The sequence below is a fragment of the Diplotaxodon limnothrissa genome, linkage group LG18, assembly GCF_057381915.1.
Source record: "Diplotaxodon limnothrissa isolate DT_005_m linkage group LG18, D_limnothrissa_male_GT1.1, whole genome shotgun sequence".
Taxonomy (NCBI): domain Eukaryota; kingdom Metazoa; phylum Chordata; class Actinopteri; order Cichliformes; family Cichlidae; genus Diplotaxodon; species Diplotaxodon limnothrissa.
This window is the reverse complement of record NC_140613.1, coordinates 8582927-8596168: the sequence shown is the minus strand read 5'-3', so window position 1 is coordinate 8596168 and position 13242 is coordinate 8582927. Positions and strand designations below refer to the sequence as shown.

General features: G+C 39.7%; 1 protein-coding gene across 5 annotated transcripts in view; it reads right to left on the bottom strand.

Annotated features, from left to right (window-relative positions):
• Nucleotides 1-13242, bottom strand: part of cadm3 (cell adhesion molecule 3) — a 121160-nt gene that overhangs the window by 28895 nt on the left and 79023 nt on the right. For all 5 annotated transcript variants that reach the window (XM_085377752.1, XM_085377753.1, XM_085377754.1 and 2 more), the window contains one exon: nt 9798-9935. In XM_085377752.1, coding sequence (XP_085233878.1) covers nt 9798-9935 — 138 coding nt within the window. The remainder of the gene's footprint in view (nt 1-9797; nt 9936-13242) is intronic.

The following is a 13242-nucleotide window of genomic DNA, read 5'->3' as shown; positions in this document are numbered from 1 at the left end:
CGGTGCCGTCCCGGAATAAAAGAACCGGGGTGAAACTGATTTCGTAACACTATGAAAGCGAATCCAGGTTTGCTATTTCTTTTGGCTCCATCAACCAACATCAACTTTCTTCAGAGTTCGTTCTTCTTTTCCCCTCACTGTTATGGTGGTTTCAGACAGTGTTCTCAATCTTTGGGTTTGTATAACATCAATGAGAGGAGATGTCCTTAATATGGTCACACCAAGCACAGCAAATCTGCTGTTAATGATGGGCGACCAATGAGCAGACATTTGGCTTAATGAAAGTGGCAAAGAGAGCTAAAACAGCTTGGTTCAGACAGAAAGGCAGCACAAGTGTCTGGTATACAGTAAGAGCTAGCTCTAATTTCTTTATATTTTGCCAGGAAAGTGATAAATAAGAGCAGCAATTCATTAAAACATGTGCAAACTTAAGTGGAAATACATTATATAAGGCAAAAATAGAGTACGTATAATCTCAACAAGCCTGAAAGTAAATATTTGGTATAACCACCATCATTCTTTAACACTGCCTGAACTCTATTAAGCAAGCTTTCTTGCAATTTCTTTAAGTAGCCTTCATAATAATGAAGTAAATGATGAAGCTCTTGCCAATTAGGTGCTTTCCAGATGGCATTGCATGGTGGATCAAAATCTTTTCTGGCTTCATAATTCAATCAGTTTTGGCACGATCCCAAACACGACTGGCTGAAAAGCAGCTCCAAACCATGAACTTGACAGTGCTTTACGCTCACTTTTGCATCTCTCTCCTGACCAATACTGATGAACATTAAGACAAAACAACTTCAAATTTGGATTAATTACATCATTAGAACTGTTGCCACTGATTTAGAGTTCAGTTCTTGAGTAATTTGACCTACCTCAGCCTGTTCTCCACATTCCCTTCCATGAGAATGGCATCCTGTGAGTCACCCTGCTGCTAGCATTTATGCCCGTTATATATTACATGATTCATTATAATTAACAACAGTTTAAAAGTTAATGTCACAAAATACTTCACAAAAACACAAAATAATTACAAAAACATCTCATACGATCAAAGTAATGCCTTTAATGACTGCTAAATCTTTAAACTAAATCTTAATATTCAGTGTTAGGAAAAGTGTGTGCAGCATTCTGCTTCATTAATATTTAAGCTCAACGATACTCCAGCACCTGCTAAAAATTTCATGGGATACCGACACTTTTCTATAGAACTCGTATTCCTCGATTAAAAAAAAGGTGGCCAATCGGCACATCCTTGAAACTAACTTCCCCCAAGGTGGTGATGCCATGCAGATGAGGTGGTGGAGCTGCTGATGCATCAACCCTCAAGCGTCCAATCTGCTATAAAATAATCATATTATGAAAATCAAACAACTGGATGCAGCAATTACTGTGACCAGCGTGTTTGGGACTTCATGGCTAAAGAAGCGTGTTTGTGACCAGAAGGTCCAGATTAGAGCGGAAAAAATTATTAAATGAATCCATTAGTTCATGGACCAAATGTCCCAAAATCGCTGCTTTCGTAATCAAAGAAATTAAGCTGCCAGTGAGATTAAATTGTTTTGTTTGTGCTAAAGACAGACTCGACTGTGTGGTGTCCTTTAATTATTGCGCTGGGAAAATGTGATATTATCAAATCAAACTGTGACTTTTTTTGTTTGAAAAAAAATTCCACTGATAATAAATAAACTGATAATTTAACATTTGAAAACATTAACGGAGGAAAAACGATCATCATTTTGCCAATGCTTTCACTTTTAAACCTAATTTTTTACAATATGACTTTACAATATCTTAATGCGTATCTTGAATCATAAGGATGATATTTTATTTTCAATATGCTACGAGTATTTAGTGACTCTTTTTAGACAAAGGTGCGAGCAAAATTAATCCATTACTAAAAAAAGAAGAAAAACAGCTCAGTTCAGTGTGGGGAGCTAAATGAAATTAGTGAATAAGTTCTCTTTAAAATTCACTATTATGCCAGCTGGTACTTTACCCCCCACCACGACCAGTTGAGCTGATTATAAGACTCCAGTTTCTCAAAGGTGTGAAAATACATGACTATGAATAGGAAGAAACAAATGCTCAGCAAAAAGCCTTCCTGTGAAAGAGTAGAAGGTTTTAAAATAATCGAAACAGTCATCAGATTTAATCTTTAAGTGGATTAGGTCCAGAGAAAGCACTGAAGTCTGATTTAAGTGTTCATATGAGGTCATCTAATTTGGAAAGAAAGTTAATTAGTCTTGTTACTGAATTACTGAGTGAAGCTGATGGGATGCATCTGTCTTGCTGTGTCCATGTGTGTCCATATTCAGTGGTTCAGATGACAAAGTGCTATACTCAGGTTTAAGATATAGTATTTCCATTTTCTTCCACTTACTAGTTTAACTTCACTTCAATTAAGTTTTTACTCAGAACCACTACATTGAAAAGGACACTATTTTTTCCCATCTGCAGTAATTTACAGGGAGTGCAGAATTATTAGGCAAATGAGTATTTTGTCCACATCATCCTCTCCATGCATGTTGTCTTACTCCAAGCTGTATAGGCTCGAAAGCCTACTACCAATTAAGCATATTAGGTGATGTGCATCTCTGTAATGAGAAGGGGTGTGGTCTAATGACATCAACACCCTATATCAGGTGTGCATAATTATTAGGCAACTTCCTTTCCTTTGGCAAAATGGGTCAAAAGAAGGACTTGACAGGCTCAGAAAAGTCAAAAATAGTGAGATATCTTGCAGAGGGATGCAGCAGTCTCAAAATTGCAAAGCTTCTGAAGCGTGATCATTGAACAATCAAGCGTTTCATTCAAAATAGTCAACAGGGTCGCAAGAAGCGTGTGGAAAAACCGAGGCGCAAAATAACTGCCCATGAACTGAGAAAAGTCAAGCGTGCAGCTGCCAAGATGCCACTTGCCACCAGTTTGGCCATATTTCAGCACAAGGTGTGCAATACTCAGAGACATGGCCAAGGTAAGAAAGGCTGAAAGACGACCACCACTGAACAAGACACACAAGCTGAAACGTCAAGACTGGGCCAAGAAATATCTCATCTGCATCCTTCAAGAAAAACATGATTTTCATGCAGGACAATGCTCCATCACACGCGTCCAAGTACTCCACAGCGTGGCTGGCAAGAAAGGGTATAAAAGAAGAAAAACTAATGACATGGCCACCTTGTTCACCTGATCTGAACCCCATTGAGAACCTGTGGTCCATCATCAAATGTGAGATTTACAAGGAGGGAAAACAGTACACCTCTCTGAACAGTGTCTGGGAGGCTGTGGTTGCTGCTGCACGCAATGTTGATGGTGAACAGATCAAAACACTGACAGAATCCATGGATGGCAGGCTTTTGAGTGTCCTTGCAAAGAAAGGTGGCTATATTGGTCGCTGATTTGTTTTTGTTTTGTTTTTGAATGTCAGAAATGTATATTTGTGAATGTGGAGATGTTATATTGGTTTCACTGGTGAAAATAAATAATTGAAATGGGTATATATTTGTTTTTTGTTAAGTTGCCTAATAATTATGCACAGTAATAGTCACCTGCACACACAGATATCCCCCTAAAATAACTAAAACTAAAAACAAACTAAAAACTACTTCCAAAAACATTCAGCTTTGATATTAATGAGTTTTTTGGGTTCATTGAGAACATGGTTGTTGTTCAATAATAAAATTATTCCTCAAAAATACAACTTGCCTAATAATTCTGCACTCCCTGTATATTTGCAGTTCGGGCTCTTTTCTAAGACCTCTCAGACTTAAACATGTATTTAGTTTTGGACAGTGACACGATTTTTGTGATTTTGCTTCTCTACATTATCGCAGTTGATTTTAAATCAAACAAAGTAGTTGAAGTTCAGACCATCAACTTTAATTCACAGGTTTAATTCAACAAGTTTCACATGAACTGTTTGGGAATTAGAGCCATTTTGATGCATAGTTTTCTGAGGCTTAAAAGTAGTTTCATGACCAGGCAAACTCTGCTCATTAATGATCATTATTAATCATTACCTACAGTCCACTTTTCTCCAAGTGCTGTGATTTTTACACTTTAAGAAACTGAAAAACTTTTTCCATCACTGTTTCTCTACCTTTCCTTTCTCGTCCATTATGTTGCTACACACAGACACACGCCCATGTACCCTTCACCATCCGCCCTACGTTCTGCATTATGACAATTTAGGTTGGAATTCAACCGGTATGGCATTAAGTGCCGCCATAAATCCCCATTATCCCCAATCCAATACATCGATGTCACTAAATGATCCATAGCCCTTTCACACAGTACAACTAATACAGTCTTCAAAGCTCTTAGACTTTCATTCTTCTCAATTACCACTCCCTTACCTGCATTCTCTCTTGCTCTCTCGACTCACTGCTAAATCCTCTTTCTTTTTCTTTTCTACTTCCCTCTCCTGTTGCGCTCCCTAGTCCCCTCTTCTTTAAAACTGGTCCCCCTTTGCTTCATCCTTGCCCCCCCCCAAATCTACTCCCACTCAGACATAAAGCTGCCTCACTTCTTCTGCAGTTTTCTTAATTCCCCTTCAGCTCTCTCTTCTTCCTTCTGTCTCTCTCAACATCGGCTTTTGCAGCTTCCATCACTCTCTCAGAATACTTGCAGTCACTCTGTCTATTTTTATGCACGCACACGCACGTGCTCCCGTTCATTCATTCACCTCTCTCTCTGTTCACTGTTTTCTCAGCAGCCCCTCGCTGTCACTTACTTGATACAAAGAGTCTTTCTCGTCTTTCTCACACACACTTTACTGTGCTGCCCTCATTCCCTTCTCTTCATCTCTCTCCATCTTTCCTTTTACTGTCAGTGAAGCTGTCACAGACATTGGTGAGAAACAGTCTATTGGCTCATCTTTCCAACATCCACACGCTTGGACTCGCACACAAACAAACACCGCAGCTGCATGAATGAGAACCTGTAATAATAGCACACTGACCCGTGGTGCTCTTCTGTGATATAGCCGGAGATGAGCACTTTGTGTGTGTATGATTATTATCTGTCCATTACTAATGTTTGTGTATTGAACCGAATGGGTTTGTGTTTCTGTGTGTGTGTGTGGGTTTGTCTTTGTGTTTGTGACAGAGTGTGTGTCATTCCAGCAATGACTGATTGGTGTTGCGCAGTGTCAGGATGGCTGAGCGAGGCCTCAAACACAACATCATTCATATGGAGTTGATCTCCTTCAAATCTCTCTTGGTGTGTCTCTATTACTCTCTGTGCTCACTCCATTTCAAAAGCTGGGTTCATCCAAATTCTACAAAATAAACTATGTCTGTATACTTTACATGCAACCCTTTCACCAAGCCAGATCAGTGATTCAGCAAAACCTCGAGGAACACTTAATGTTTTACAAATTCATTAATTTTTGCGATATCTGTACAAGGCAGGGGCACGGACCCGGTAATTTTGTACATGGTGTTTAATATCCTAATTATGACAAGGTGAATGATGTCATCTGGGCTATTTCAGTGGGAGGAAATGAAGCTGCTAAATGAAGAGGGCAAAGTTCAAAAGAAAAGGACTGGAGTCAAAAAGTCAAAAAATTTACCGCCTATGTGTTTTTACTCATGAGTTTTCCTTGACCTTAGTGGGAAACGTGATGAAGGTTGAGAGATAAGGAGTTTGACAAAGATAAATTTACATCCTGGCTGCTTGCTGACATGAATCTGTTATGTTAAAACTACAACATCCTGAAAATGAACTGTAATTACACCTCATGCTTTTTTACTATGTTGGTTTACAAAATATCAGCAACAACGGTGAAATTAAATGGTTGTGTTAGGAAATGCTGCTCACCCGCTGTCCACTCCTATTTTGTTCTCCTGCTGAAGACATTATCTACATTGAAAATTGCCTTTTTAAGGCTTCTGGCATCTCTGAAGTAAAATTAATTATCGATTATCCTAAAAGCTGGCAAAACAGCAAATTACGGCACGAGGGAGACACCAGTAAATTATATGATGATCTCTAGCTTGTCAATTATGTTGATTGTTTCTGTTCCTGCGCCGTCTGATAGTGTGTCACTTTGAATTCTAGGACAGCATTATCTGCTCACCTTTTATAAAGGATGGCCCAGTATCCAGTGCTACAGGAGATAACAGAGGCTCAAAAACACCTTACCATAACATCAGGAGAATGTTATGGAACATGTTATTCTGTCTGACACTTCTGGGTCACTCAGCTGAGAACCTTCCTAAGAAAATTTGACTATTTAACCACAACCATGTGGCTTTAGCAGGAATAAGAAAGTCTGAACAACACCTTTATATTACATTATGGGAACTATAGGATGAAGTATTTCAGAATTTAGCCCATAAATGGAACAAATTGTGAATGCATCAGTTTTGAGTCACGTAACATTCTGTTTTTCCACTAGAAGTCTGCTAGAGTGGCCATTTAAGATGTGCATATACAGTAGCTAAGACACACACACACAAGAATTGGGAAAGGTTCTGATGACAGTGAAATGAGCAAATCACAGAATACAAACTTTCTTTCTATCAAGTCTCAGAACTTCCACACCTTTAATTTCCGTCTTGCTGTGTAAAAGCCTCCCTACTCTGTGGAATGACATTAAACACTATGTATGTAAATCATGCAGTGTGGCTATGTGCAATGCAAATACATAACTCCCGGGGATACGACTGTTTCTTTAGCATATGAAATCGCCACCATGTCTGTGGAAAGACATGCTGCTGTTGAATTTCTAAATGAAACATATACGCTAGGGCTGGGCTATATCATACCGTTCACGGTAATACCGGTGTAATTCCGGGCAACGATAGGAAAATGAAATCGCGATAGAATATGGGTAAAACGCGCATGCGAAGTGCCTTTGTTTACATACGCACATGGCGGTGACGCAGAATGAGAAGAGCAAAAGTGGATCGTTGAATGAAACGGATGAACCAGAATTGGTTTGTAAAAATGCTGCAACTTCAGTGGTGTGGAACTGGTTTAGCTTTCGTCCATCAGATACACAACAAAGTACTATTTTTGGTAGAGCATGCTAGCGGGCCGTCGTTATTACCGTGTTGTTTGGAAAATACGACACACTTAAAATCAATCCTTTGATTTTTCTGAAAATCGACAGTGCCCCTTATAATCCCGTGTGCCTTATGTATGAGTTCTGGTTGTGTTTACTGACCTCAAAACGATTTCATGTACACGACGCTTGAAAATCTGTCAAATGTTTTAGTACGACTTTGCTAAGCTACGAACCCGCACCGCTTGATGGATTGTCGGAGCATTACGGCTATCGTAGGCAGGAGCCTCGCGGAGTGATACGTACTGTGCTTCAACATAATATTACCATGTTGTGTGTGTATAACCTCTTTTTAAGTTTTGTGGATATTATACATGGTTATGCTGAGGATATGTCGGCCAATTTCCACTGGAAATGCCTTTTGGTTAAACTGTCAGCAAGGAATTTGCACTGTTATATTTTTATATAACTTTAATGCACATAAAAAACAGCTGCTTGTTTAAGTGAAAATACATTGATGGGGTTTTTTGCACTAATAAAGTTGTGGAGTTGTAAAGTATTTTGTCTAGTGTCAATTATATCGTCAGTTATATCGTTATCGCAAATTTTCAAATGTATATCGTGATAAATATTTTTGGTCATATCGCCCTGCTCTAATATACGCAATAGAGCGCTACAAACAAAATAACATTCACTTACAGTGTTTATCTCAAAAACTGGGCAAATAAGACCAAAATTATTGGTGTAGCTAGCCTGTTCTCATTGCCGTTGCATTTAAAAGCAATGGATAAGCATCATTAGATGATATGCAGGACTTATGTTGAGAAAGGGACATATTTAAACCTTACCGCAACCTTTTATTTAAGAAAAAAAAAAGGCAAAGATTTATTACTAATGATAATTATGAAGTAAAAGCAAAATTAAAATGCAAGAGGAAGACAATCCAATAAGCAATTGACATTAAAGTTAAAAATAAAGTCCCAAGCCTGGCCGGCAAACTTGTGACCACCACTCCAGCCTCTAAATGGAAATGTTGCCACTTTGCAAAAAAGGAGTGCTATCTCTCTGTATACAATGGCACTAGTGACAAGGACAATATTGTGTGTATCTCTGTGATGGCAGTGGCATCAAACAGAACGGCAGTATTTGGGCTGTGAATGCTTTGAAGTGGCATTACAGGTACATACAGGAAAAAAGCATCTATTTGTATTTTGGGTGAAGTGAGCCTTTAAACAGAAATCCAGTTTCTAAAAAGCAACAATCTCCTTCCTTTCTGTCTCCTGCTTTTAGTTCAGCTGTAACAAAAGGACCAGATAATCTGTCCTCAGGCGGGCAGCTCTCCCATTACTCCTTCACTTTGTAGCTTTAGTCCATTCTTTTGAGTCCTTTCAATCCATAATTATAGCAAACACTAACACAGTGCCAAAGCATCAGGGCAAATGATGGGCATTTTTGCATTACAAAGCCTGAGCGTCCATTTTTACATCAATAAATCTTTATCTTATTATATTAATGTAATTACTGGAAAAAAGTACTGTATATAAAGTAGGATTTGCGGCATCTGTTGGAGAGCTGTGACGACAGACAGAGAGCGCTGTTCTTCCAGGACAATGAGAGCTTAAAGCTTACAGAGTTTTTTTTTTTTTTTCGTGTGAGGGCAGATGGTGGAAGGAGCGAAAGGGCGACAGAAACAACACTTCAAACATGTTTGTTCTGCTCGGTAAAGCAAAACAGAAAACCTCTGACTGATTTAGAAACAAGAAGCAGGGGGGGTTATGGGAAAGATGGTTGCAATTTGGAGAAACGAAAGCACGGCCAATACCACTGTGAGTCAGAAGCTGCCAATCGTCTCCTTGATTTTCAGCTTATCTGTTTGGAAGAAGCCAGTTAATTTGTCCTCTCATGACATCCTCTCTGTCTTTGCTGTGCCTCTTCCTCTTTCTTCCCTTCTCATTTCTCCCGTTTATCTGTAACAAAAGACTAGTCAGCCTGACCTCATGCAAAGCTCTCCCTACCTCAGTTTCTCTGTTCAACCTCATCCCTTCATCCTCTCCTCCGCCCTGCCTTTTATTGCTGGATTCTTTCGTTATCCCTAGCTAGATCCGACCCACGCTATCTCTTGCTCTCTGTTGTGTCACTCCCAGTTGCAGATATGCTGCGGCTCAACATACACGTGCACTTGTGCAAATAAGCTATGGAACAACACACACAAAATATAATAAAAGCCACCACATGTGTGAACGAATGATGGGAAAGAAGGGCACACACGCAGCACGTTTCTGGACTCGGGCTCACAAGCAGCTTGCTCTCGCACATGCACACACACATATGCACACACAGGTTCAGGGCACACAGAGAGACAGCAGGCAATATGGCAAGGACGCAATACACACGCAGCATGATCTTGCAAATGCTCAAACGTGAGGCATATGCGCACCAATGTCGCATACGCGCTTGCAAATACCCATACACAGCGTACAATCAAGGATGACAGTCACCCATAAACACTTGTGACCACAGAAACCTCACACAAACACACCACAAGTAAAAAACACATCCTTGCATTCCTTCAGAGTATCCTTCCAGCTGCATAATGACACACAAGCTTTCCTAAACAAACACACAGCCACACCCATACAATCCTCACCAGGAGTACAAGCTAGAGTACAAAAACTAACATGTGCAACACACATTTTTCTTGACCTCACAACATCCTCGTGCACATAACACAAAATTATAAAGAGAGACACAAAGCATTGCACGCACTGTCCGTATCTCTCACCTTTCAGCAGCTGGTCTCCTTTGTACCAGTGCAACGTGGCGGGGGGTTTGCTGCCAGTGCTGGTGCAGGTCAGGGTGACTTTTTCCCCCTCCTTCACTGCATGCTCAAAGCCTGAGATCTGAGGCTTGCCGGGCACACCTAAAGAGTAAAGAGTTTTAGAGTTAGAAAGAGAGAAGGAGAAGACTTTTATGCAGCAGGGCTAACCTTGTAAAATTAAGGCCAGTTGCTGAGTTTCTAACAAGTACTGCATGTGTCTGCAAAGTTGTGGCCTATCAGCAAAATGTGCAGCAGCATCCACAATATCGCAGACAAGCTTGAATCTATTTGGGCAACTTGGAAAGCTCTGATAGAATCCAGCTGGGAGAAAAATAATGATGCAGGCTTGCTATGATTTGCACCCAATATGGTTCGTAACCATTTCACAGCAGCTCTGACCTTCCAGAAGAATCAGAACATGCTGTCTCTATTATAAGTATCTGCCATGACTGGTGCACTAGACATTTTTTCCCCCCAGTTTTGCTAACAGGCGGCCAATTAGGATGTGCAGATAATGACTGTTTCAGTCTCAGAAGGAAGTGACTTGCTTCTGTTAGCTAAACACAGCACAGTTACACCTCTTTGGGCTGAATGGGCATCCGAGTTTAATGTTTGCAGCCCAGAGGCAAAACACTCCCCCAGTTCCAGCTTCCCAGAGCAAATATCTCAGTTTTTTGTTTTGTCTTTTAAAATAAAATGAGAAAACAAGAAATCTGCATGCCTGTCTGAAAAGCAGTAAGATGGCATAACTTGCAGAAGCATTTAAGCTCAGTTGGTGAACTGCTGTGACTAAACAGCTCATTCTCATTACTAGGCTGTCAAATACTGACGTTTTCGTCAAAGCTGCTGGTGTCTCACATCTTTCACTCCCAACCCGTCACTTAGGGATGCTTGTGTCATATTTAAATGACCAGTGTAATTGTTCAACTTGCAGGGTTGATGTTGTGAAGGGGTATACTTTAACACAATCCATCCATCCATTCTCTTGCGCTTATCCGGGGCAGAGTCGCAGAGGCAGCAGCCTAGCCATGTACTTTAACACATGTTACAATATTTTCCTGAACCCAACTGAACCAAGGCCAGCAGTTTTAAGTATCTAAACTAGTGGATATGAGTCAGATGATAACAAATCGGTGAGGGAAAATAAAGGAAAAAATGCAAAGCACAGCATTCCAAATGGGACACAAACTGCAGTCTCCTGGCTAAGAAACCTGCGAAAACCTCCAACTTTGCAGCTTCCTAAAGCAGACATTATCACTTTTTAAAACATGGCCGTGATCCATCAGTGTCCAATATCGCCGAGAGGGACACGATCAGCATCTGACAGAAGGCCAGTATTTGATGCAGTGAGGGGAAAATACTTCGGATGAAATAGATGTTGGTGTTAGCACAAACAATACATTTTAGAACATTCGGAAAGAAACTCGTCTCTATAAAACTGCCAAAGGACCCACCCCATGCATGGGGCTGTAAGGAAATTTATAGCAATGCCTTTTATTGCAAAAAAGTGTACAGTAAATCAATTACAAGAACAAAAGTGTTTTGTTTTTTAAATTTATGTTTGAATTAACTGCAAAACACATTTCACTGGGTAATTACACAAAAAACATACAACAAACCCTTAACTCTGTCTAATTTTTCTCTTTATCCACAAAAAAAGGTCATATTCTCCTGCGCATTTCACAGTCTCATGAAAAATTTGAAACGCTCACCACATTTTTAACAAGACTTCAAAACACGACGGTAGCTTACAGAAACCAAATATAGAAGAAAATATTCCCAAAGGAAAACGATTAAATCCTTCATTAACTTAACATTACAACAGTACTTGTGGCACACATATTAAGTATTCCAACAGTCGCAGTGAAGCCCCAAATGGCACGACGGCTGTCTACTGATGATCATGGAAAAGCAATTAATTCAGTGAGAATAATAATAACGCATTATCCCTTCAAAATCAGCAGCAAGGGTTCTGCATGTATGTATTTCTACAGTTTCAGTCAGCATTGCATTCATTCTCAGGTCAGCTCATAATGTCAAGTAGATCATATTTTGCATACAATATTAATTGCAACTTCCAGGATTCATTATCTAAAAGACAAGGTGAACGCAATTTGTGCAAGAATACTGGTGGCCTGGATGACCATTTACAGGAGTGAAAGAGAGGGACAGAAACACAGCATGAGCCAAAGGTCAGGTGAAAAAAAACAAAAAACTTTAGCCAAGTGAAACACCAGATGCCCTGCTGCCAAACCAAAATTTCATGCTACTCTCCCAGAGGGTGTTCTTCCAGATTCTGGCACAGTTGGTTAAACACATTTTTTGCTTAACTGCTATTTTAACTTGGAGCACAAGTGAAAACAATGCAAGCAGAAAAAAGACTAAACATCCATTCTGCCAAATATTTCAGTATCCACTTTTCTTCACCACCATGGCTGAAGGTAAGAGGAGAAAAATTTCTAAACTTGCAATACACCATCTGCAGCTTTTGCGAGCGGCACATTTCTCTAAATGTTGGCGGCGCTTACTGTCATTCTGCTTTTGCAAATAATAAACATTCGGTTTGACTGCAAACTGCCTTCTTATGCATTAAGGCAGGAAAGACAGAGTTGCTTATATAGCAGGAGAGAAAGCGGAGATGGTTAAGCCAACAGTTTAGATGGATTTAGGACCAGGCCATAAAGGAAAGAAAGAAAATTTATATTTTATTACTTTTTGTTCCAAAATATTTATAAAATTCAGGAAACAGCAAATGACAGAAAACAGATTAACAGAATGTATTTATAGTATTTTGTCCAAACCACTGCAAAAAGACGAACAGAAGTGTCAAAAAAAAGTGCTGTGAACTAGCCATGGTATACATTAAAAAAAAATGTGGTCAATTTTTAATGTAGCGGTATTTGATGTAGTGCACTGTGTGCAGAAGCTCTCTGGCAGTAAAGTAGCATTGAATATTAATAAGGGAATAATACTGGATATATAGAATTGGCTGGAGAAGTCCTGTTGAGACCCTTTCCTCTACAAGTAGAATAAAAGAGAATAAAGCCATTATAAATTATTCTATGGTTAGCTCAAGAGCGGAGGCATGCCACACGTTTCCTTCTCACAGACACATGCAAACTGGCCACGCTCACCAGTTATGTGCTGATGTGTGATTGTGCACGACGGTCAGAACAAGTCAAAACAAGGATGAAACATGCACACACAAATGCTGCTCTGCCAAAACTCGATATCTTTGCTTGATTTTCCCATAGGGGGTCCATGCGTTTTTTTAGACATTTTACCATACATTTTTAATGGGTTTGCTCCCTCTCAGGAGCCATGAAATATTTATTGAACGCAGAATACAGTGTCACAGCCGTCAATTACAGAGAATAATAGATGCTTGAAACACAATTACTGCAAAATT